Source organism: Mya arenaria, chromosome 2 (genome assembly GCF_026914265.1).
Source record: "Mya arenaria isolate MELC-2E11 chromosome 2, ASM2691426v1".
Lineage (NCBI taxonomy): Eukaryota > Metazoa > Mollusca > Bivalvia > Myida > Myidae > Mya > Mya arenaria.
Genome location: NC_069123.1, coordinates 17,550,781 through 17,577,789, shown reverse-complemented (window position 1 = coordinate 17,577,789; position 27,009 = coordinate 17,550,781). Strand labels below are relative to the sequence as shown.

At 35.2% G+C, this 27,009-nt stretch overlaps 2 protein-coding genes across 3 annotated transcripts; one reads left to right on the top strand and one right to left on the bottom strand.

The window, feature by feature from the left end:
* Positions 1–1,417: 1,417 nt before the first annotated feature.
* Positions 1,418–4,665, bottom strand: LOC128223736 (uncharacterized). The gene is made up of 4 exons (XM_052933096.1): positions 4,578–4,665; positions 3,748–4,406; positions 3,211–3,348; positions 1,418–2,389 (listed from the first exon to the last, which is right to left on the bottom strand). The coding sequence occupies exons 2-4, from the start codon at positions 4,393–4,395 to the stop codon at positions 2,162–2,164; spliced, it is 1,014 nt and encodes a 337-aa protein (XP_052789056.1). The 5' UTR covers positions 4,396–4,406; positions 4,578–4,665; the 3' UTR covers positions 1,418–2,161.
* A 4,722-nt stretch (positions 4,666–9,387) lies between these two features.
* LOC128224760 (heat shock 70 kDa protein 12A-like) lies at positions 9,388–24,595 on the top strand. 2 transcript variants are annotated; one of them, XM_052934787.1, is made up of 8 exons: positions 9,388–9,543; positions 9,777–10,441; positions 11,738–11,956; positions 12,394–12,526; positions 13,663–16,560; positions 17,829–18,050; positions 21,812–21,953; positions 22,805–24,592. In XM_052934787.1, exons 5-8 carry the CDS (start codon positions 16,441–16,443, stop codon positions 23,842–23,844), a joined length of 1,524 nt encoding a protein of 507 aa, XP_052790747.1. In that variant the 5' UTR covers positions 9,388–9,543; positions 9,777–10,441; positions 11,738–11,956; positions 12,394–12,526; positions 13,663–16,440; the 3' UTR covers positions 23,845–24,592. The 2 variants fall into 2 exon arrangements, with proteins under 2 accessions (XP_052790747.1, XP_052790755.1); XM_052934795.1 differs by lacking the exons at positions 9,388–9,543; positions 9,777–10,441; positions 11,738–11,956; ... (1 more) ...; positions 13,663–16,560; positions 17,829–18,050 and adding exons at positions 19,393–19,491; positions 19,816–20,066 and having other exon boundaries at positions 21,816–21,953; positions 22,805–24,595.
* The last annotated feature ends 2,414 nt before the right edge of the window (positions 24,596–27,009 follow it).

The window sequence follows — 27,009 nt, the reverse complement described above, 5'->3', positions numbered from 1 at the left end:
CAAAGTTTTATATTCATTTTTGCTATTTTGCTTACATTTCGATTTTATTACCATTTCATAATGGTCAATGGTCAAAATGACCATTTTTCGCAAAGCCCAATATGTATGTTATATGTTATACGATATGTTACCCCTGTATGAAAACGTAGCCGAATAATGATGAAAGGACCCCCCAATTATTCACAAAACGTCAAAATTTAGCAAATGTGCATGTACCGTAGATATTCAAAAACGTAATTTGTGTCGAATGTTTGCAAAATCTGCAAAGTGTTGAAAACGCATACACCGGGGGAAACAAAATTTAACTGGTCACTCGATAGGCTATTTTCAGATGCAATACCGGGAAAACAAGTTTTGGTCCAAACACATGAGATAGGCTCTTTAATGAATTTCTCTAATAATCGATGGCATAGATAATAAGTTGCACAGTAGCAAACTAAATTTATAAATATTTATTTTATGTTTTAATGCCATATACTAGTTTTTTCTCAACTGTATCTATATGAAAACACAGCGAAATCAGATTTGGCAGTTTCAAAATACCTCATCTGGATAATGATGATGTCGCACAGTGTTACGGAAACATTTAATCTCTCAGAAAGAACAGATACAAACAGGAAACAAAATTACCGTAGGTAATGAACGCCTCTCTCAATAAATGGCACCTAACCTTAGCCACTTATTTGCGTGCACTGCTCCTTAGCATTGTGCATAAATACTAATTTTGAAGCAAATACGTCATTACGGGTTTCTAGACGGATAACTTTTGATCAATACACATTTATATTGCACCAACTTGACACAACAATCATGAATAGTGTTGCTAATCGTCAAAACAGGCCAATACTATCGAGGGATCCTAACCTTAGCCGTGCCTTTTAGTTCGTTTTCCTCTCGAGTCGATGCCGATGTCCGAATGTTTGACAAAACTACAGCATGTTTCATGGAGATCCAAGTACCAATGGGTGTGGAATTTTCTCTAGCAGGTTTTTCACAATATGCCAGTGTCTAAACTGGCTTCCAAAATTTTAAATCGCCGAAAAACTCACCTTTTACATGGGCGCCGCCATCTTGTTTGAATGCTAAGGTTAAGCTCGATTCTCCCCCCTGATAATATCGATAAGAAACTCACCTGGATTGACGATCAATCGAGCCAAAATACTACTGGCGTTTGCATTTGTGGTCACGTGACTTTTTTGCTAATCACCGGTGTTACTTGGTTTGACGCTATCGGCTCTCAATGTGACAATGAATGTGTCAAACAAAACGTTACAATTTCTACAGAGGGTGTTACCTTACAAAACTTCACAAACATATTATTTATGTTCGACACATTTATTTAAAGAGAACATTCAGCATGTTCCTGCGACTCAAAATGTTTTTTTTGTAAATGAAATGTATAGTTCATCGTCGGTCTGTTACAACGATAGAAGGATCCCTATTTCATTTGTTTAACGATGCATGCTAGGGAAATTTGAGGCAAACTTCACTCCTCTTGCTGCCGTTATTGTTTGCAGTATAAGATACACAAAATAGGGGTTTGTATCTGAACCAAATCTAGATATTTTGAAATAAACTGAAGCCTGATAGTTTATATATGAAAAACGACACATGTTTGAATAAGGTCAATATAAAGAATGATTCAAACATTTCAATACATCTAATGCAAGCATAAAATTCACTAAAGACGGACGTAAAATGATCGAATATTGTGATTAAACATATATACACATGTACATATACAATTACTAGACAATAACCTGGATAAAATAGCTTTTAGTTTTGAGCAAGTGAGCAATGTCTGCTTGTTCACATTCTAGTTTTAAAGTTTCTGGTTACTGTGTTTGGATCTTACAGTCTTTTTGCTAAAAGTTTGACAAACTGAATTTTAAAATTATTGTATTGATGTATTTTTAACGATTTTGTCGCGGTCGCCATTATTCGAATAAAGCCAACTCAATAAATGAATCCTGCCGGATTTCAACACCAGTTTAACTTAAATGTCCTTAAAATTGTGTTCATTTTAATGCGTGCACTTCGTATATAATTTGGTAGATCCGAAACGGCATAACTGTGGAACACGTCAATACGGGCACATAAAACAGTATCTGGTTTAAATCGGGAATCACAAACCAGCAAAACAAACATCGATCTGAATTAATTAAATGTGTCCGTTCGCGTATTGTTTTTCAAAGTCGAGTTCGGGCGCCAGTTCAACGCTAATCTTACGCCATTTTGGTACATATTCATCTCCATTTGGCCGACCGTCGTTGAAATCATATGGCTCCATCGCAGACAGCTGGCGCGCCTCCAGTGTCTGCGCAACTTCCGGTACGGTGTTCGGGAAAGGAATACCGGGTGAGCACGAGGTCTTCAGTAGGCGAATTCCCTGGAAAATAAAATGAAAACATGCAATGCATCATTTATGGTTTAGGATGTTTCTGTATTCCTACAGGTATGCTTATCGGTGATCCCATATACCGCACAATGCGATTAGGCCAGGGGCGTAGCCAGCGTTACGCACTTACGCATGTGCGTAACATCAATTTGAAATTTGAAAAAATAAATATGGCCAAAAATGGCTAAAAATTGATATCAGAATAATAGGAAGATCAGCTAAAGTAAGCATTGCTTCTCTGTGCTAGATGGCTTACTGAGTCTAAATCAATCCCTTGGTAACTACAAAGTGGGCAGCCTCGAACCTATAAATCCTTCAAAATACACCTGAGAGTTCAACATGTAAGTTTCATTTTCCATTTCTTTCCTGGGAAGGCCCCCAGAACCCAACCACCGGCTACAGGGATATTCCCCCTCCAACACCCTCCCCTTTCGTGCGTAACATTCAGTAAAGCCTGGCTACGCCCCTGAAGGCTGTGGATTTATCATTGCGTTTGCATTTTATAATTTGCAACTTATAATGAACTGCGTGGAGCTGAGTGGGCACTTATTCATTTATGCTTGCAATACAGTAATATGGTCTCATATACATAATGATATGGTCTCAATGTAAACTGTTGTTCGTTCCTTATATAATGCAGTATTTAATACAAAGAATTTTGCGCATTCTCGCGATTTGCTCATTAGCAGAGCATTCATTTGAAATCAAACACAGATTTTTTTGTAATTAACCATGCTCGTCTTAGGTTACCCACTGATTTACTGCTGAAGATCCGTCCGGGAATCACAGAAAACACGGTTGCGATGAGTTACCTGTGAGGACCAATGAGTGGTGAGTGTGGGTTTCCGGTACGCCTCCCTGTGTTTCTCCAGGTCCGTCTCGTTCGCCCAAATAGCTGGCGTCATCGATATGAACGTCACAAAACGCCAACGACCCTTTGTCTTCCGATTCTTATAAGAAATTTAATTATTGCAGAATTAATGTAGATGAATTGTTTGAAAATGTAATGAGAAATATAGTTAAGATTGAAATTAGGAAACTGAATATGAAAAGAAATGATATACAAATCGCCTTAAGATTATTCATGGCCGCTTTCATAGCATTTTATTAATCATATTAAGCGTAAGCACGTGAGGAGTCCGAAGATCGTGCCTCAACAAAACATACCGAACGGTTGATCAGACATTGCTGTATAAATTCACATACCTGTATATCGCAACCGAATTAGTTTATTTAAAATGATTAGTGTGCATAAGACTGGAAAACGTTTACTGAAAATTAATAATCTTAATAATTTTAATAATACACATGCATGATCCGTATATACCAAGACTCATCAAAACCAGTACCGGCAAAGGTCTCGCATTCGCGTGCACAAGTCTGGAGTCCCAGAGAACCATTCCTCCTTTAGGCACTGGAACTCGCATCGTCCGGCAACCTTTGTCCTCAAAATATTGCGTATCGCCATCCACTAGTTTATAGTAATACCCCAAGCGCCGCGACGCCTCCGTCTTGTCCGGACAATCTTGAAAAAGTTTCTCTGAGTACTTATGGGAGCCTTCAATAACTTGAAATGTCCAATCCTTTTTCGTCTGCTCTTCGAGATAGAGGGCACCTTGGTAAGCATGCAGTCCGACACGGGAGGGCGTTGTGTCAGCGTGTAACCAGTACTTTCCTGGCTCTTGAAAGTCCTCGTCGCCATCTTCCGGCGGACGTCCGATAGCGATGGCGTCATAACTTGTCAGCAATTTGTCAGTCTTCCAGATCTGTGCAAATACCGGTTTGGACAAAAGACGAAGTCTCCATGTGGTATCCATGTGGCCAACATTATGGTCTTTGATAAGAGAATTAAACGATTTAGGAAACCTCTCACCGAAATGGGCCAGCCATGTCCGATATTCGGTAATGGCTTGGTCACACTGTGCCCCTGTAAGGACGTTGGCAACGATCGTGTAACCCTTTTCTTCTAGCTCAGCGATATTTTTGTTCGTTATCATTCTAAGACAATCTGTAAACACACAGTTAGCATGTACATGTCATATCAAAATTGAAGGAAATAATAAAAGAAACTAGCAATGAAATACTAGCTTCAACTTTGTCTTTACATACATTACATTGTATACAAATACTGTACTGTTCAAATAGCTTGCAAAAACATAAAGTGTTTGTATGTACTTACCTTAAGCTTCCCTGTCCAATAAATTAAACGTTATCTTTCTAGCTCATCGACCTTGAGTAACATTATATACCAAAGCGACTTTCACAACCGGGTGAAATCGGGTGGAAATGACGTACTAGTATATTATCTTATCGTGATATATAACCTACGGTGGTACTATGGTGGTATATTACTGCCATAATAATCTAATATTGTTTGCGTATTGTTTTGTTTTACCCACTTTATTTTCGTGATAAATATCTAGCTTTCTTGTATTCGCGAAACTTTTTCGGTAAGGTAACTATCAGAGGACTAAAAACAGGCTTGACAGTGCCCATAACTGAAACCTGTTACCTTTCCATGCTGCACAACACTAACAGGCTTGACAGTGCCCATAACTGAAACCTGTTACCTTTTCATGCTGCACAACACTAACAGGCTTGACAGTGCCCATAACTGAAACCTGTTACCTTTCCATGCTGCACAACACTAACAGGCTTGACAGTGCCCATAACTGAAACCTGTAACCTTTTCATGCTGTACAACACTAACAGGCTTGACAGTGCCCATAACTGAAACCTGTTACCTTTTCATGCTGCACAACACTAACAGGCTTGTCAGTGCCCATAACTGAAACCTGTTACCTTTCCATGCTGCACAACACTAACAGGCTTGTCAGTGCCCATTACTGAGACCTGTTACCTTTTCATGCTGCACAACACTAACAGGCTTGACAGTGCCCATAACTGAGACCTGTTACCTTTTCATGCTGCACAACACTAACAGGCTTGTCAGTGCCCATAACTGAGACCTGTTACCTTTCCATGCTGCACAACACTAACAGGCTTGACAGTGCCCATAACTGAAACCTGTTACCTTTCCATGCTGCACAACACTAACAGGCTTGACAGTGCCCATAACTGAAACCTGTTACCTTTTCATGCTGCACAACACTAACAGGCTTGACAGTGCCCATAACTGAAACCTGTTACCTTTTCATGCTGCACAACACTAACAGGCTTGACAGTGCCCATAACTGAAACATGTTACCTTTCCATGCTGCACAACACTAACAGGCTTGACAGTGCCCATAACTGAAACCTGTTACCTTTCCATGCTGCACAACACTAACAGGCTTGACAGTGCCCATAACTGAAACCTGTTACCTTTCCATGCTGCACAACACTAACAGGCTTGACAGTGCCCATAACTGAAACCTGTTACCTTTCCATGCTGCACAACACTAACAGGCTTGACAGTGCCCATAACTGAAACCTGTTACCTTTTCATGCTGCACAACACTAACAGGCTTGTCAGTGCCCATAACTGAAACCTGTTACCTTTCCATGCTGCACAACACTAACAGGCTTGTCAGTGCCCATAACTGAAACCTGTTACCTTTTCATGCTGCACAACACTAACAGGCTTGTCAGTGCCCATAACTGAAACCTGTTACCTTTTCATGCTGCACAACACTAACAGGCTTGTCAGTGCCCATAACTGAAACCTGTTACCTTTTCATGCTGCACAACACTAACAGGCTATCAAGTTATGGTTTGCGAATTACAGTTACTGGTTAACAAAATAAGAATTGTGCTACCAGTTATCTATTAAAAGTGCATTTTTTTGCTTCTAACAGTAACTGGTTATATAGTTATGATTTGCGAATTCCCCTTTTAAGTACATATAATAAATGGTTAACTAGATAAGATTCATGTTCCACTTACTTAGTGAAAATTCGCAAATTATAAGTAGGTAACCAGTTGTATAAATATATATATGTACATAACAAGTAACGGTTAACTGGACATTATGTCAAAGATGGCCACCAAAAAGAACGTGTAATTTTAAATGTGTGTTTTCAATGGTATTAGAGCTGATTCTCATATTTAAATATTTATGATACTTTATTATATTTTTATGACAAGTCTTTCTACAACTATTTGACGATAATTGACGTCGCCGGCGTGGTTAATCATGGCATTGTAATGTCTGGAACGTAGCACGTGAACACAAGTCCAGATTTTCACGATTCGATACGCTTTCTGGATCCTGTGACAGCTTTATAATTCGAACACTATCGTAGAAGCAACGCGTAAGCGTCCATCGTAAAATAGTCGTAGTTGATCATTTATGATGTGTAAAATCGCGCCAACGTACGAGAGTGATTAATTGAATGTTGTAGTAACGTTTTTCTAAATGGTTGAAAAATAAATATGTTTAAGCTTAACTAATGTTGGGTATATATTAGAAACGTTCCGTTGTAGATCATACTGGAGTCGCGTCTTAACCGTGGATAAACATCGTCGGATACTCCCGATACACTAACTGCGCTATGCCACTATGAGATGTAACGGGAAATGACCATGGCTGACGACGATGTAGCTAAAGCGCTGAGCATCGTATGGAAACGTATGTTGGCATATAACTGCCGTAAGATAACGTATTAACGTTCGCGAATTGTTTCGTGTTAATTTTCGCGATAATTATCTAGCTATCTAGTTAATATACGCGATACTTTTTTGGTAAATTAAATACTGGTATCATATAAGACTAAAACAGGGCAGTGACTTGTAATGTAGTAATGATTTGCGAATTCCACTTAGTAAATGACTTACTAACTGGTAAACTGGATAAGATTCAAATAGTTGGTGCTGTTTTATTTTCCTATTCAATACTGTAGAAAGGTTATTATTGTAAGTAAAACTCAGACAAAAACCATATACAAAAAAGTTGTCATTGGCATAATAATGAACTTATATATAACGGCCATCTTTGACGCAATATTCGGTTATAGAATCTATTTTTTATATTGAGTGAATATTTATTTCAAATAATTAAATAAATAATAAACTCAAATTCATTTTAGAATTTTATATATTTTCAAAAACACTAAATGCTTTCAACAACAAAAAAAATCCCCATTTCGGCTGCCATTTTGGACGTCAATTTGATTTTGATGTTGTCTTGTTCCAAACAGTAGTTCTAAATATGTTTTAAGTAGTTTTTTTTTTTCAGAGCATTACCAACATGACGGTGCTTTAAAAAAGGAAAAACAGTTTATTTACTACTTTGCCGTGTGTATTCTGCATGAAATTGATGTAAGGTGACACGTTGGTAATTGACAATCGGGTACTCTGGTCCGAGATTTCTACCCGTTCGTGCCCTAGTTGATAGAACCGATTCGATAATTACTTAAGGTATATAACTGCTGTTAAGCGCAGTAAACTATTGTTATTGTAACGCGCAAATAAAACCTACTCCACTGGCATCTCAGATCAATGATTTACAATTTTCCAGATTGCAAAATCATAACCGTACATATCGGATATATATCGATAGCGATGTCGAACCTTAATTAACATGACGCTGCCTGTCAGTCAAACTAGCTGATCAATACCCGACTGACTAATCAGCGTCCAGATTAGGCAGGGCTTATCAGTTGCCGTTGCTATCCGCCATGACCTCCGACAATCCTCACATATCAACAGTAGTGTAAATACGCTGCTATATATATTTAACACAAATTATGTCTCATAATTGAGAGATAGTAAAGACAGTTAAAGAAATCCGAAATACTGACATTTTCCCTTAATGCTGCTAAAATTATAAATGATAACAGGGGACTGTTTAGTAGACTAATTTAATTCTCAAAATGTCTTAATGTAACCGTTCATAATATACGTATATTTCCGTTTTAATAGCCTAAAAATAAGAAATATTATTATGAGAATTAGTGTACAATATTGATGATATCTTGCGATTTATTTTGATTTTGAAATTGGTCTCCTTATTGTGCGAAAAGTTTTAAATCCGAAGCATATACATTTGCTTTTAAGTTTGTTTGACATATAAGTGAAAAAGACACCTCAGTTTATGTGAGTTACATTTTTTTATTAAATTTAATTAAATATCTGATATACAGCTTAAGGTCACAAAAAGTATATACGTATAGATAAAACAAAATCATATTTTTAAATGACGCAAATCAAAGTAAAAACCTTTGCATTTATAATCACTATGGTCGTTTCAAAATTTCTATGCTGATTGTTAGAACAGTTTTGCATTTTATTTAATACGGAAATTAATTCATTGAGAGAAACAATAAGGTAGTTATATCAATAATGATAATAATGCATTACACTTGTATAAAACAGGTGATTCTGAATCGAGAAAGGAAAAAAAAAACAGCGAAATCTATTGAGTTTTGACAATGGATCTATACCGTCAAACATCGTTTTTTGTTAATACATGATTTGTTTCCCTTTATTTGAGTTTTAAAATAGAGACTCCTATTGTACTGTAACAAAATTCCGATGTTATTTAGAAATAAATTATTTTAAAGTCTAGACATTTTCTACCTGAATTAAACATTGCATACAATAAATAATAATGAACTTATTTAATGTTATACTTGCTTTTATTGCTATGTTTTACCATGTTCCATGCATTTTTTATCTGATTGTCATTGATAACTTTTGTATTATTATCGTCTGCTTCTGGGTAAGAGGTCCCTTATTAAGAGGTCATGTGACACTGTAGGTGTAGCCTTATCGCTATCGGCGTGGTGTCAATTGTTTTGCCCATCGGACACCAGTCGGACCGATCGATATCCTATCATAACACATCGTTCCAAATATAAAATGCGAAAAACATTTCTAGACACCAAGGAGTCGATATGTAAGGTTTGATACTTCCGCTGCTAGACGTAAATACATTGAACATGGTAACTGAAATTCGCGCTTCTCGCAGATAACAAGGTCTCGCGTGGCTATGTGTGCACTTACCTGCCGCTGACATAGCGAAAATTAAACACGGAAGTAAATTAAATCTGAAACAGAATGTTCAGGTATTTTTTAAACATTTTCCAAATACTGTTTCAAAATAAATTAATGCACAACATTTATTTGAATTCAATGTGGCAAGACAGCATCAACATGGAATTTGTATCTGCAATTCGTTGTCGGAACCGAATTTTGTAAAGAAGGTATTTGTTTCATCAAAATGCGCCGCTATTTGATGTGTGTTTTGAAATATTATACAGGACTTATTTTTAAGACTCCAATACGATCAACCAATACAAAAAGCTGTGATTGAATTGTTGTAAGTCATAAACACTTTTTTGCATTCTAAATATAGCATATACTATTTTGAAGTAAACGAAATAGTAAAATTGTATGCATAACAAAATGAAATATTTTTTTTTATTTTTTTATACAGACGTGCTATGACGTGAATGACTGTTACCCATGGGCTGTGTTCAATAAACAACTATGATTTCACTTAATTCAGGTTAAATTCCAATTCTATGAGTTGACTGTTAATAACTGACCATTAGACCGAATGGAATCACTAATGCGTGTCTTAAGACAAGGATAAGAATGATATACGGCCCCTGGTAAATTTCTGTAAGATTAGAGCAATACTCTGCATAATGGGTTGCGGGTAGTGCTAATTCAGTGTGCAACCTTTGTAGAACAGTTGTTTACTGAATTATTTCGTCTAATAAAGACGAATGAAGATGGTGAAAGTCTCAACCAGTAGTTGATAATAGATAAATATAAATTTAATACTAGTAGATAAATATAAATTTTATACCAGCTATAAACATGCAGAGAAACCACTGCTGGGTTGTTGCCTTCTGTTTTGGAACAGAAGAATGTTGCATTACGTTTTCTTTCAACCATGAACCCTTGGCTGTTAAAGCAGTTAGGATTCAAAGGTATGACCACGTAAGTGCAAATGAAAAATTTCCTTTGGCGATTTTGCTGAATAAACGCAATGAATTTGACTCCTTTGGCTGTGAGGCGCAAAGGAGATACAAAGACATCTCAACGAAGGACAGTGACACATGGTGGTTTTTCAAAAGCGTTTCGAATATAAATGTAAGTAGCTTCAATGATGTTTTGATATTTTCCAGATCATATTTTAAGCCATGTACATGTAGTATTATGAATCACTATTAACATAGTATATATGTACTTCAACGAGTATATGAGAGGGGAGGTAATTATTTGCAAAATCTTATCTTCATATATTACGATATTTCATCAGCGATCGCGATAGGTACATGTATCACGAAATATCGTTTGGAATTAAATATATAGTGTATTTCAACATGTTTGCACTTTCGGTTATGTTTAAGCTAAGGATAGCATATATTGTTGGCTAATGTGGCTGTTTTGACTACAATAATGTTGTAACGGCGGCAATAATTAACGAAACGTTTTACTCTTATCACTCATGTATTTTACATCAACTGTTTATTGGAGAAAACTAGCAATGACTAAAGCGACAATGAACCATTAACATATATTCAAACGGGCAATCAATGATTTCATATACAATGTAATACAAAATCAATATCGATACTATGATTGCCGCAACATATCAATGCACAGCCATACATATCGATAGGTATCGTAATATACCGGTTTATTAACTATTGCACATCCGACCTGAATATAATAATCTTTGTATTTGTTATATATTTTTATTAGTAATTGCGACATATTTCAAACAAATTTTAACATTGATGCAAGTTATCAAATTTAAGTTGTGTTTTCAAATCACTATCTGATTAAATTCGAAATGACCATATGAATATTTCCAGGTTGGTTCTATAAACATAATGCACACCTTGCTATCACTTACATTATCGTAGCATTACATATCAAGTTAGAACTATACAAAAAAAATATTCGTTTAACAAGTATATGTATCTTGTCACAAAATCATTGATAAAACAATAGTTGAAATTAAATTAAGAAACCACAAAAAAGGTGAAAAAATGATAATTCAACAGGCAAATGCATTCAGTTGTATTCTATTTTTTTTAAGAATAAATTTGTAATTTTTATTTCATTTTTATGATTTTAAGCTATATTTTTATTGACCCAGAAAGACATGCAATTAAAAAAAAATTCACTGTGGACGAATAACGGGCCCCACTGAGCACACCAGCTATATATGAACTCAGACATTTTGGAAAAGTGAAGTGAACCTAGGAAACACAAAAAAATATAATATGTCCAATGGCTAAAATAGTGAAATATAAATATCAGTAAATGGAAAATAGCCATTGGCATTAATGATAGGTGGAACACGGCCAATGCCCTTTATTTAAGTTTAGTGAAAAAGTGCCACTTCATGTATATTATATAACTTTACTTGTTTTGTAGAAAACCGCAGCCGAAATGACCGTTAATGATGCCAAAGGGAGGGCATTTCCGTTTGAAACCCTCATGGAGATATTGATTGAACATATGGGTCGCCACTTGAATTCCCTTCTAGCAGATATTGGTGTTTTCATGTCTATGAAGGATGCACTACTTGTCATTACTACGCCATCCACATGGAATTCAGATGCTAAGCAGTGCATCTTTAGAGCTACTGAAAAGGTATTCCATTTAAATGTGATTTCTTTCAGTGGCCAGTACTAGTAATATTGATGCTGAAGGCCCATAGATGACCGGAGCGTTGTAATAATATAAAGAGGAATGCAACAAATTGGCTTAACTTTTTTGTATCAAAATATGTTTTTGTCTTTATCGGTCATAGAACATAGGCGTTCATTTAACAATTGTGCACACGTTTATTTTTTGTCCAGTACATATGCCACGCCATCATTGTTTTGATGATACAAATTACGATATCTGTATGATATTCTAGCTTTGATATACTAGTATCAAATCTGGAAGTCGCCATATCGTATCTGGTATTTAAGCTGTTATACGGAAATTGTATTTTAAATTGATGATAGTGCTTTTTTGCAAGTCCAAATAACCGCCTCTAAAAACTCGTGTTTTCTTACATTGGAACACATGCTTTTCATTAGACCAGTTTAAACGTGCGGAACGTTTTATTCATCCACAACGCTGAAGCCGCTGCAATATGCTGTTACCATGAGCTTCGGGGGAGTAACCATGGCGTAGATTCCTTGAATCGAAAACTTCTGGTGAACTGGGAAGGTACAGGGGGAAATAATCTCAACTAGTATATTAAAACATTATTTTCTTTCTGGCTCATGGCTTGAAATTTCGCTCTACTTCGAAATAGAGTATGGTTTCCTTGCTGTGAACTTTTTGGAGGTATTGCACTTTATAATTGTCGGTTACTAAAACAGCGTATTTATAGAGTAAAATAACAGGATGTAGTGATGTAAATACTGTATTGAAATAGATGTCATTTGATAATTTGATACAGATTATGCAAAGTAATGCTATAGTTTGTTCTGGTCTTATTTGATTTTTTTTGTTATGTGAAGATAAAGAATATGCAAAATACATCATTAAAGATAGGTCTTTAGCCTCGAAATTTTGTATGTTATACCCCCGAAGGAGGGCATATTAAAATCGATCCATCCGTCCGTCCGTCCATCAAGTTGTCCGTGTCCGGGCTGTAACTTTGTCGTGCACAGAGGGATTTTAAAATATAATTGCACCTGTGTTCTGTACATAAAGACCTACTTCAACGTTCAAGGTCACACATAAAGTTTAATCATATGTGCACATGTGCACAAAGAATATCCATGTCCTGGTTGTAACTTTGTCATGCAAGTAGGGATATTAAAATTAATTGGCACATGTGTTTGGTACATAAAGGCGATGTGGCGCTCCCTACATCAAAGTACTAGGCCACACTTAGAGCTTAATCATTAAGGAATGCTGCATTTATGCACATATATAGAGTATAACTGGTCGTGTCCGGTCTGTTGCCTTGTTATAAGCAGAAGGATTAAAACATGTTCGATACATACAGACGACGTTTCATGTGAAAGATCCACCTTAATACCGCTTACTTCATCCCCACTCCCTAACACACTTGAGGTCAATAATCATGGGATCTGGTATAATACTTAGGGGACTGCTCTTGTTGGTAATTTATTATTCATTTATTTTACATAGTGTACATAATAACACTCAGCAATCAGTACCCTTTCAACTACCGAATTAATATGGGGCCGATAGTCATCATAAGTTAACATCGTCCCAAATGGCTCGAAGAAATGCCATACCCTCACGCGTTATTGTAAGAATTGGAAAATAGGATCATCTTTGTGTGATTTTCATCTAACACTCACTGTATATTGTATTTTTGTTATTAGAAAACGGCGTTGACGTGGCAGTTATTGAACAGGGTTTTGATGAGGCATTCCGTGTGACATTTCTTGGCAACAGATCACTTGATCCTCTGCAAAATGCTCTAAAAAGATGGCTCAAGTACCAAATGGGTTTGCCAGATGTAGATATCGATAGGTTTGACGAATCATTTCGTGAACAGATTCATATGAAAGCAAAACGCGCCATTGCAGACTGGCGTATAGATATACCGAGGGAGTTAGTCGACATCCTCAAAAACAGTGACAAACTCAGCATAAAACACGGTGGAAAGCTGTTTCTCACGTCTGATCAAGTGATGAATCTGTTTAAAGAACATTTTGCAGCTGGTTTTGAACTGATAGACCAACATTTAACCCATGCACAATACCAGAACATCACCGGGATTGTTTTTGTCGGAAAATATTCAGAGTATTCAGTACTTCTGAAGTTGCTACAAGAACGAACCAGTGAGGTCACTGTGCCTGAACTTGGCGAGGTCGCATTTGCCAAAGGGTCCGTTTTGTATGGTCATTATCCTCAAAAATTGTCTAGAAGTATAATAAGATATGACAATGAAGATGTTGAAAATGATATACATCAGATGAGATTCAACAAAAAGGTACTAATTTACTCAAGATTTACCAAATGATCGCCATACCAGTAGAATTACATCTAGCTTTGGTTTGAGTTTTAATTTTGTTTTCCTAGCGTGTTACACACCATCAAAGCACGTGGCGGCGTTCAAAGTTTTAGTTCGAATCATCAGTTGTACCCAATATTTCTCAAATGTTTTGCGTACTGATTTCCACTCAATCGTATCTACTCGGTGATCTATGGAAAACTCTGCATAAAGAGTACATCCCACCTTCTGTGCAACTACATCTCATATGGAGTTACATCGCGTTCAAAAACACATAGTAATCCATTTACCACAGCCAAATAGGATGGTGAATATAAAGCATTTAAACTAAAGTCATGCTTAATAATAATAGCATTTATTGATAGAAAAACGACTGTAATTTTGTACGTTAGACATTTGACATGTTCTTAACTTTTTGACGATCCTTGATCCTTTCACCGTTAATTGTCTGATGCTTTTTGATGGAAGATTTATCAGCGCAGGTTAAAAGTTGAGTGATCCTTTTAAATGGGAGTTCATTTATAAAACAAACAACAGGTAAAACTTTATGGAAAGTATCTGCATACATTTAATAGGTATTTTAAACCATGCATCACATACATGTTTGTTTTGTACTATGGTGGTTCTGATAAGGTTAAATTATATTTTTTAAACAAGCAATCAAATACTTACAAGTTCAGGGGACTATGCTGCCCAGTATAGTTTATTGATACTGCTAACGCCAATTATTGGTGTTTGATTCTCGTGACGTATGGGCACTTTATACTACGATCCACATACTGGCCATTTGATGAACGGTAAATGATTAATGTTTGGCTAAAGATTCTAAAATATTGTATTCAAGTGTCTGGATATCGTTAGCACTGTTCATATTACTTCCATCAGCGAATGCCACAATAACCAAATTAATCCTCATACCAGTTTGATATTTGTGCCTGGTCTGGCAGCTGGAAAATCGTGACAAACGTTATCGTTACCGACTTCGATGTTTGATTTCAATAGTGCCATGACTCCAAAATATATTGAAAGACATGCAAATAGTACATTAACTCATTCCAATAACGTTTGGAACCTAAGCCGCCCCAGCAATAGCCATCTTCGACCATTTAAATAACTACATGTAGCTGCTCTCAGTCATTTGTTTTCCGTGCATGCCCATGTTTACAACATTTACAATTCAAATGAAAACAGAGGACAGAATTTGATGTTATTTTGTTAAATAATCTGACTACTAAAGTGTTCCATTGATATTGTGTTTGATTCTATGAACAATCCTTAAACTGAAGAGATAAGCTTTTGAAATAGTGCGACGTTCAACGGCAAATAACAACCATTAAAACGTTCACTCATTTTTGTACCTTTTTCTACTCCTACTTAGACATGATTAAATCAATATGTATGTGTCTCATTAATACTTGCAGGTACATACACAAAATAATGGGCGTGACTTGCGGGTGCAACTTGGGACATGCGCCCCTTTCTAGAAATCTATAGATACTGGCTTTACATGCAATGAGTGGGGTGGGGTTAGTAGGTGATACTGCCCAGATGTTGCTAATGTTAGTCTAAATGATGCATTTCGGTGTATTATATAGATATTCTTTCTACCATTTCTGTGGGGGTTGAGGGTGGTGGTGGGGGCGACGTGTCGTCGTGAACGCGCACCTAAAATAATTGGTTGATTTCATATAAGTTTATTGATTAAACATTTTCTAAAGTGTACAAACATAAATAGTATATATCTATACTCGCAGTCGTTTCACGCCCGTGTCGATAAATACAACTATTTAATAACCAGATAAATTATCGCAATACATGAATTGAGGGTGTGTTTTTTTCTTTACATTTTTTAATAAATTGCACTTCTCTAAAAACGTTGTGTTGCTTCTGGATATGCTCGTTCTATACATCCTTATTTTTCTTCATATAAGTTTCCTTTTTTTTCTTCTTCTTCTTCATACTATTATAGGTTACAGGAAGGGGATTTTTGGCAACCGTTGCCATTGATTTTGGAACAACATACAGTGGATATGCGTATGCATTGCACAGTGATCCATCAAAAGTTTGGGCAAATAAAGCATGGGTGGCAGACACATCATTCCTTTCAAAGAAAACACCGACATCGGTTTTGCTGGATAAGAGTATGCAGTTTGATTCCTTTGGCTACGAAGCCGAAAAGAAGTACAAACGTCTTTTAGCTGACGAGGAAGAGGCCGGTTGGCATTTGTTCAGACAGTTCAAGATGAAATTGCATACAAGTGAGGTAACATAATATTATAGATAGTTTATTTTGAATACATGTTCAATAAGCCACATGGCCCGTGAGAAAACAAAATACACGATTTAACATTTACAAATGACATAGCAAGTGGAGCACGTAAGGATTGTTTAAATTTTACGAAAGATTTTACAGGTGACGAAGTACATGATTAGAGACAACGTAATACTTAAAGGTGCAAGTCGACATCATATACGGAGAAGGTGTTCACATACCTATAAATACATCCAGTGCCAACGTCAAATCAAAGAATAAATCTATAAATACATAAAATGAAATGTAAGGCAACAAATTCTGACAAAAAAAAATAAAAAAATAAAGGTTGTTCATCTTTGTAAACTTTTCTAAATTTAAAAGCCTTATCTACGTATGTGCATAACTTTCTGAGTTTAGAAATATTAGTACTTTCGAAGAGTTGTTTCAGTTTATACATACTGGGATTGGACCAATAATATTTTGGAATGTATCTTTTACGGAGTCTAGTATATAAATTACATTCTATCACAAAGTGATATTCCTCTTCCAATTTATTGCATGTAATACACTTTCTGTCTTGACGTGGGATTCAATTTGGACGATGCCATCGACCGGTTTCAATAGACAGATAATAAGATGAAAGAAGTAACCCAGACATTGCTATAGTTAAATAATTACATACGTTACATTTTAAATAATACTGAAAGGAAACAATGGATTTAAAAAAGTGCTGCGTGGTGAATTTTCAATTCTCGCGTTCCAGTTTTGTACATTTGTATCACACAAACATTATTAAAAAATACTTACAAAAACATTTGCATTACCCTGAGCTAGCCAAACTTCATTAAATCCTAATGATGACAATAAATGTTGAAGTTATGTTACCCACGACACCTTTCTGGAAGCAAATCGGCAGCAGTTTTTAAAACTTCGTAGACAATTTTACAATACTTCAAGTCGTCACTAATTAAAAAATCTTAAGCCAGTACAATTCTAATATATCTATTGTAGGCTAAATCAAATCTACCCAGTACACCGTAAACGAAATCAACATGTGAACAACATTTTACCTGAATAATGCGTTTGCAATACGGTGTATGAATTCGTTCGATAGCATTTTTATAGAATAGAATTATAGAGCTAACGCATGTTACAACTCTTTTTCTGACAATTACAGCCAAGACAAATGGTTTAACATAAAAAGTTTCTGATTTGTTCAAGTTTTTATTGTTGACCGATTTAATTTTAGTATTGTTTCATTCTGATCACCATGATAGGAAGGAATGGACAGAAATGTGAAATTGAAATCTATTGATGGACAGGAACAAAGAGCCATGCCAATATTTTCGATGGCCATTGAGTACCTCAAACGAGAAGCAATGAAGCAAATAAATGAGACGACTGATGGGTTGAGGGATACAGATGTTCTCTTTGTGATAACTGTTCCAGCAATATGGAATGACTCCGCAAAACAATTCATGAGAGAAGCAGCTATTCAGGTATTTTGGGATATTACTACGAACACATTGATGCAACGTTTTGAATAAAGAAATGCATGTGGAATGGCACATTGGTAGATAAAAATATAAAATTATGGCTGGTAACCAATATGGTATGCGTATGATGATTTTTAATATTAAACATACTGAGAAGAAATAAACTCTATTATAAATAATTGCCTTAAATTATCGTGTACAAATACGACTAACAAATAGGTTCATTTGACATGACTGGTGGTCATAAAATATACCATTATAATAGTATTATAACAATCAAGTGCATCTGATACCTTCAAAGATTCGAAAATATGTCATAAACGTCCAATTGCAATAAAAATAAGGACGAAATCACGGTGGAGAACCCACGTGACTTATTTGGTAAAGTGCACGGCAACAAATGTCAACAAGTCTCGATTCAGGTAAGGTTTTTAAAGATAACTTTCTTAATATTTGGAGAATTTTTGTGAAATAAAGACCATAAACCCTGCAGTTAAGAGCATTTTCAACGGTTATAAGGATCTTTCTCTACAATCCTAAACTTGTCCTGAAAATCTTGACCAACTGAGTTCTCGGAGTTAAAAATCCGGCAAAGTACACGGCTTTTGACAAATCTATCGCTTTACTTCATGTTAGCCGTAAATAATTCATACACAAATTTTATTTTAAGCAATTTTTATGTATTTTAAAGTTTTCAACGTGTATTGTTGAACTTCTTTTAGTTATTTCAAAGGCGAAAATGAACTTAAACCAAATTGATAAAGTACATGGACATTTTAGGTTTGATAAAGTACACGGTCGTTTACAACCTTCAGTGTATATACTCATTATTTCACTGACTGGTGCTAAAACGAGTTATTATAGATTGATTTATTATTTATATTCTTCCAATTCATTATTGAACATTGCTCCATGTTTGAAAAGACGAATTGTAATGGAGTGGCAATGGAAGAATGAACGCGTTTTAACAGTAAGACCGACGGAGTCGCCTAAACGATGGGCTCATTTTCATGAATCATGGAAACATGTGTTATCACACTAAAATTCAGTCCCGTATTTTAACAATATATTCGTAATTGACATACAAAGGGCTTGAAGTTTTTGTAAAGGGTGTTCCACTTCTTTTTCGTATCGTATATGTAAAACGTGTTTGTATTCATTATACATGGTAAACAGTAACACATAACTGCTTAATAACTCTTCATTTTGTCAATTTTGAGAAAGAAAAGTGTTCTTGTACTTTTAATGTCTTCGATTGCTAGCTGATTTGATAGACTTATGATTTTGTGACATTTGTTTCATTTCAGAATATGAAGACTCCGACTTAATGCAAAGAATGCGGAATGGCATTTCAAAATAAAAAAACAACATCTAGTAGACCACGATAGAAGGCATTCTGGTCAATTGCCATTGTTTTTGCGAGAAAGTGTTTACACAGACACAGGTTAGTTTTTAGCTTTATTTTTTTCGCACAGAAATAAGAATATACTAACAGTTATACTTTTATTATGACTCCCCTCGTGTAGAGGTTAAGATTTGCCGTCGTCTGACTGTGTTTTCAACGTTTTTAGGGGTTGCGTTTTTCACATAATACTAGTAATGTGGTCCGTGTTTCAGTGGACAGGGTCGTTTAGTTTTAAGATGCTAATTACACGATCAAACACTCATTGCGTGGCAGTAATATAGTGTGTTTTTTTATAAATTATATTCAAATACTGACATTGCTAGCATTTCTCGCTAACTTGTGACAGTACATGTTTTTTTATAGGTGCAGCAATCACGGCGAGACAAAGTTGCACGTTTGTAAATATTGTGGCAAAACTGCTCTTGCAAGACTTGAAGATACACGAAAGACGCGAAAGCGGCCAATTAAAGCTAACCTGTGATGTGTGTGGGTTCAAATTGGGTGACACGACCAATCTCAGTGACCAGATTTCTACTAGACACAGGGGAATGACACGTCACAAATGTGTACAGTGTCGCTCAGCATTCAAGTTATAATCTGGACTCAGCAGGCATGTTAAGGCGAAACACACCTAATCAGGACACATTGAAAGATCACAATGGTCTAGTTAGAAGTGCATTCCAGTATGTTGCCGAGTTAAAATAACGTTTTGATGAGTTTAACATTTTATTTAGATAAATAGCAAAACGTACTGTGACCAAATGGTGCTCTTTCAAAATGTTCGTTTGTCTTACAGTACTGAAAAAATTGCTGTGTTAAATGAGTATGAAAACGGATTGAGCATAAAACATTTTCACAAGGTTTAGAGATGCATTGTTGTCATTTTCCCATTGATGTCCTATAAACTCTTAACTGCACGTATCTTATATTATTCAGCAAGCTTTGAAACACAATTATTTTGTAATCACATTTCAGCCTTTAGTCTAGAACATTCTCATGTTCCATGCTCAGCTCTTATCTAGATGTTCAAGTCTTAGTCCTAGCCTGTAAGTTGGTAATATAGTGTGCTCTCATTCCTCCTTGCTGTTTCCCATCTTACTCCGAGCCTCCATCCTTACAATGAGTTCCTGTCTGTATTGTTCGAACGACCGCAGTTTTACTGATGTAGATCAGATAATATTTGTTCAGACTGAACCAAATAAAAGATTCAGCGTTACCTGAAAGGTATGAACAATATGCTTTAAATGTGGAAATATATAAAAACTAATTGTGATGTGCCTATTTTATTGTTTTATATCACATCAAAATAGGAACATTCATGAAATTTATAATCACCACAAACGGGCCGCCAACTACAGAGATGTTTTATTCGCCGCCAGTCCAGATTATAATTTATAAGTAAAACTGATTTTTGAAGAAATGTATGTATGATTCTGTATTGATCTGCATATTTAAAAGTACTTTCGAACTTATAATGACAGACTTTCTCTTAAATTATCCCATAGACTATCTTTCAACTCCTCATTAAATATGATTGCTAAATATTTAGTTATTTAGGTGTGCGTTATAATGCAAAATTTATTGATACAACTTTAATAAAAACTAAACACTATACATTCTGACTTCACGAATAGAAAATGCTTATATAACTATTAGTTTGTAAACCGCACTCTACTTTCAAACATAAACTAAAATGACCGTGTACTTTATCATCCTAAAATGTCCGTGTACTTTATCAATTTGGTTTTAGTTCATTTTTAGCTTTGAAATAACTAGAAGTTAAACAATACACGCTGAAAACTTAAAAATTGCTTAAAATAAGATTTGTGTATGAATTATTTACGGCTAACATGAAGTAAAGCGATAGATTTGTCAAAAGCTGTGTACTTGCCTTAGATTTCGACTCTGAGAAATCAGTTGGTCAAGATTTTCAGGAAAACTTTAGAATATTAGAGAAAGTTCTTTATAACCGTGGATAGAGCTCTTAAATGCGGGGTTAATAGTCTTTATTTCACAAAAATTCTCCAAATATTAAGAAAGTTATCTTTAAAAACCTTACCTGAATCGAGACTTGTTGACATTTGTTGCCGTGCACTTTACCAAATAAGTCACGTGGGTTCTCCACCGTGGAAATATACACAACTGTTATAACATTATGTATGACGTCAGTTCGGTTTTTTATTTTACATTATAATTCAAATACCTTCCATGTGGTACCAAAATTGTATGGGGATCTATATCAAAATTTAACATTGAAGGAACTAGCTTTTTGTTGGTCTTATCCCTTTAACTACTACTATTATTATTATTATTATTATTATTATTATTATTATTATTATTATTATTATTATTATTACAGGCAGGGATAGAGAACGAGTGCATACTATTAGCTCTAGAACCAGAAGCTGCAACATCGTGGTGCAAGCGCAAGCAAGAGGAAATCGACCCTAAAGGGCCATTGTCCAAAAAGGATGCAAATATTATGGTGGTGGATGTAGGAGGTTTGATTGATTTGATTAATATTAAGTATTTTAAGGTAACTGACTTATTATAAATATGGTTTTGGAAGGGGTTTAAAATGTGAATGTGGAATATAATTTTGGACTCACATATTGAAATATGCTTAACAAACAAATTATTCACACTATAGTTTTAAATATGTCATTTCTAAAAATTAAATATGCAAAAGGGAATACCTTAGTAATAACTGTTTTTATCCAAAACATTTTGATACTGATTTTAGTCGGTATAACAAACCTTCATTCGCTGTACTTGACTAACTTTTGAAGTCTGAAGTACATGCTAAAATGGAAATAATATTTAAAATTGTGGGATTTTGGGATTAAACTCACTTTTGCCCGAAACAAAAAAGCAAAATCACGAAAATTTAAATGTCAACCTATTATGTCGAATATGATAAATATTTTGGTGTAATGTTGTTAAATAAGACCCATTAACCTTTTTAACATATTTGTACTCTAAGAAATTTGTCACTTGAGTGATACGTTGAGCTTCAGACATAACTACCCCTATGGGTATCGCCCTGGCTGTATTTTTATCACTTTCGAATTTGCCTTTAGGAGCCCTTCAGACTGATCGCCGTATAAATTCAAGTACATGCAATAATCCTTAACACACACACACACACGCACACGCACACGCACACACACACACACACACAGGTTGACGGAGTTCAGCATATTTTGACAAAAGGCACACACACACACACGCACGCACGCACGCACGCACGCACGCACACACACACACACACACATATATATATATATGCTAAATGTGCATCAAGCGGACATCAAATGAAGATTTTTTGTTGAGTATAAAGTTTGGTTTGCAGGAGGAACGGTGGACATTTCTGTGAGCCAGAAGACGGAAAAAGGTGGAATTAAACTTATTCAAAAACCGGAAGGAGGTGCCTGGGGAGGAACAGCAGTGGACAAAACATTTCTTCGATTCCTGGACGAAGTGTTCGGACAAGAAGCCATTGAAAAACTTAGGGACGAAGCCCTAGTGGAATACTACGAAATACTTACAACATTTGAAGTTCAGAAAAGAGACAGTAACATTGAATCATTAACGTTACATGTGCCGACACTAATCGACATCACTGGTGAGCAAAACTTGATGGAAAATATAAACTCCCTCGGGTTTCAAAATGATGTCAAAATTTTGAAGAAAAGAGGGAAGAGAATTCGTATCGGACGCAATGTAATTGAAAGCTGCTTTCGATTGCCGGTCAAAAACATAGGCAGTCTAATTTGCGAATTACTTCACAAGCCACACCTGAAAAACATCGATATCATGTTGCTTGTGGGTGGGTTTGCGAATTGTCAGCTTTTGAAAGACGAGATAACGCAGAAGGTAGGCTCGATAACAAACATGTTTGTACCTAGAAATCCTGAACTTGCCGTCCTGAAGGGAGCTGTAAGGTATGGCATGAACCCATCCTCGGTTCGTGCAAGAAAGATGAACTTTTCTTATGGTATCGGAAAGCCAGTGCCTTATGACAGGTTGAAGCATGATGCATCAATGGTTGAATTTGACAGAGGCACGAATATTGTGACATTATTCGAGAGATTTGTTGAAAAAGATGAAGAATTCAAAACTGGAGAGGTTGTTAGCAAGTCCTTCGTGTCAGCCATGGGAACTGATTTAACAATGATCAAAGTGTTTACATCATCAGAGAAGAATCCAAAGTACATCAAGGAAAGCGGATGTAAAATGATTGGAAATATCGTAATAGAACACGATGCGTGTTCTGATGACAAAGATAGAATGTTCAATGTTCAGTTTGAATTTGGAAAAACTGAACTTTCTGTACGCGTTGCGATGCAACACACCGGAAAAGAGCTTTGTACACGCATTAATTGTTTGTGAATTGAACTAACAGGCTTTGCACATGATCTATTTGTATATATACTGAATTCCGGAAGCTTATCTTGTAAAAAGACATTGCTGAAGGTCCGTTTTGAACGAATGCAAACTGTAGTAACATATTCGCATATGCGGCAAACATCAACCTACATTTAAAGCAAATACTAGGAACGTTGCAATTTGACGAAAATAGGTTTTTTAAAGTATGCCATAATATATTTTGGTTAAACAAATTTAAAATAGAAGGTACATTTATTCAAGCCCACGATCAACCCAATGCCATTATTAGCTACTACATCAACTACCACCTACACTTGACCAAAGTTCTAACGTATTTATTTATTTCGAAAAGACGACAAGATCATAAATACGTTTAGCTAAATGTAAAACATGGCGTTTACTTTTGTCCATATTGTTAGATTCTTTATACAATGCGTTGTTGTCTCAGTATCGGACCTTACCCCTCTCTTCGATGAACATGCAACGACTTTGCATATTTATTGTGTATTTTCCAGTTTACAACCACATTTCTTGTAAGACGTCTCGCTTAAAATAGCTCTCGAAGATTAAGCTAAATTCCTCGTACTTAAATACGAATTGTAAAGTTTTAAAAGTTCATCGTATAAATAAAACATATTGTTTTAGACCACAAAAATACAAAAACAAACAATAAATACTTTTTAACGAAGTGCAATGTTTCATCATTTTTTCATACTTAAAAGTACTAGACTAGACTAGAATGCGTGTCCGATGCTACAAAGAATGCTGCGGACACTTCCGGTTTAATAAAATCCAAAACTTGCGCTTGGAACTTTTGGGAAATCAAGTGTAATTTTCCGAATTTTCATCGGTTTAGAATTTTGCCACCGGTTTTGAAAGAAATAATGCTCATACCAAACAAGACCTTTGAATTTCATAATTTTAAGTAAAAAAGGAAAGAAAAATATACCAGCTTAGAGTGGATGCGTTTTAACTGGATGAGTGTAGATCAAAATATGACTTGTGATATTTGTTTGCAGTGTTCATAAGGCGACTTTACTTAGTATTTAAATGTGTGAGATGATTGCATAATAATTCCATGTATTTAAAGGTAATGATTTGCTTTAACCTCTATAAACAGTCCTTCACAAATAACTATACACGGTACCTGTTCATTATACCTATATATATATATTATGTCTACTGGCTGAAAAATAATATTTCAGTTGCACCCGCTATTATTTCTTACTCACGTTGAATTGACTGTGAATGATTTAATTATTTATATTATTATAATGCATACTTATATTTAGTATATTTATATCTTAGCAACTTAACAGTTTAAAACTGTTAGGGTCGGTTTCATGCGCATTCACTTCTATGAATTATAAGGTATTTGACCGCCAATTTTAAGAGAAACCATAGACAAAGTAAGCATGTATTGCCTGCTAGGCATAATCACCAGAGAATGCTAGGCAGCACTGACTATGAAAGATATGACAACAGCATTTAACATAACTACACATAGATAAAGAACAATATTGAAATTGGGGTGTAACTAAAGAACATTCAAACTCAATACGTATTGCATTGCTCTTTAAAATGGTTACAAATATTCAAAAGGCATTCCTCAAAAGTGTTATCCGAGTATTCCCTATCCATAGTAGCACTCCTGTCCATAAATTCACAAACGAATTTGTTTGTTTACACAATTGTTCAATGAAAGACATGCCTCATGTCGATTTGCGTGCAATTTCAAATATTGCTTTGGTCGAACGCATTTAGCAGTTTAGTTTATATCTTTATTAGAGTCTCGTCCATATACATACTAAAAGTTACATGCAACACATAAAACAAATAATTATATGGCCATTCTATACAGAATTACAGGAGACTATTTGACAAATACACAGAACATATTAATACAAAATAAAATACAGACTTGTTATAAAATATGTGACTGATCATGACTGGTAAAAAAAACAATAACTATACTTAAAAATTAAACACTAATATGCCACACAAACAATTTTATACTATCAATGATCATAAGATTTGCTTTAAAAGCCCATAGAAAAAAGTGAAACAACCGACTTAATACTGACAGAAGCTCCCAGAAACACTAAAACAAGCAGGTAAAATTGGATTTACAGACCATTATATAGGAGGTTCATTTAATAACAAGGAACCAATATCATTTGTGTGACCTATTAGAATATCACCAAGTACAATAAGTAAACATTTACATACTTAAAAGTATATACATGAACGCAATGACTATTTACACAGATAAAACTGTCTTCTCTTTAAAATAAAATTACAGGTTTTGGCAGCAAGTCGTAGCAATGCAGAATTACAGAGTATAAATTTCAACTTTTCAGTATAACTCATAGTTAGAAATAAGTTATCAGTTTCAACGGCCTTAGCAAACAATGTAACACGGTTAATCATCATATGCTCTACAATCAAGGATAACATGAGACTGGTTTTCTACAGTATCACAAAAAGGGCATTTTCTAGCTTCAACCGGTAAGTTTTCATATCTGCCAGTTTCAATTCGTAGAGGAGCTACACCACATACAAGAAAAAAGTTGATGCATAGCATCAAGTCGGCGCAATGAAATTAGAAGAAAAACGTGCATGCAGATAACCAAAAATGGTTATTATTTCAATATTATTATATTTTTTTTATGTTGGGTGTACATATGCTCGAATGACATTATGGTTAATACTATTGTTACAATAAATTAAGCCCGGAATTATAGATATTCTGTTGTTGTTTTTTCCAAGCTAATCCTCCGGTTAAAACTAGATTGTAACAAAAATATACATGCGTTTCTTCGGAAGAAATAGAATCATTGGTATAATACATAGATTTCAAAACATGAAATTCACCTTTTTTGTACCGGCATGTTATGTGAATTCCTTGCTTTATATTTTGTTTTGTTTTGTAACACATTTCACTCATATGAGTATATAGAACGGGGATAAAAAATACTATAAATTAAGAGGGAAATACCCGGAGTTCATTCTTTCGAATGACATTTTCAAAACAAACAATTAAGCTCAATGTTAATTTTTCAAAACTCGACATTTTTGCTGTCACCAAGGGAAATTACTGCGTAGGAGGTTTACAAACATAAAGGATATTCTAATAGTACCGTGTAACTTTCATCTATTTGGACTCAA

What these genes read in the sequence shown, in the direction of transcription:
- LOC128223736 (XM_052933096.1), bottom strand. Translation starts at nt 4,395, where the DNA reads ATGATAACGAACAAAAATATCGCTGAGCTAGAAGAAAAGGGTTACACG. An exon ending in CGAATGCGAGACCTTTGCCG is followed by an intron (nt 3,349 to 3,747) that starts GTACTGGTTTTG and finishes ATTTCTTATAAG; the next exon opens with AATCGGAAGACAAAGGGTCG. An exon ending in CCACTCATTGGTCCTCACAG is followed by an intron (nt 2,390 to 3,210) that starts GTAACTCATCGC and finishes TTTATTTTCCAG; the next exon opens with GGAATTCGCCTACTGAAGAC.
- LOC128224760 (XM_052934787.1), top strand. Translation starts at nt 16,441, where the DNA reads ATGCAGTTTGATTCCTTTGGCTACGAAGCCGAAAAGAAGTACAAACGT. An exon ending in TGAGAGAAGCAGCTATTCAG is followed by an intron (nt 18,051 to 21,811) that starts GTATTTTGGGAT and finishes TTATTATTACAG; the next exon opens with GCAGGGATAGAGAACGAGTG. An exon ending in TATGGTGGTGGATGTAGGAG is followed by an intron (nt 21,954 to 22,804) that starts GTTTGATTGATT and finishes TTTGGTTTGCAG; the next exon opens with GAGGAACGGTGGACATTTCT.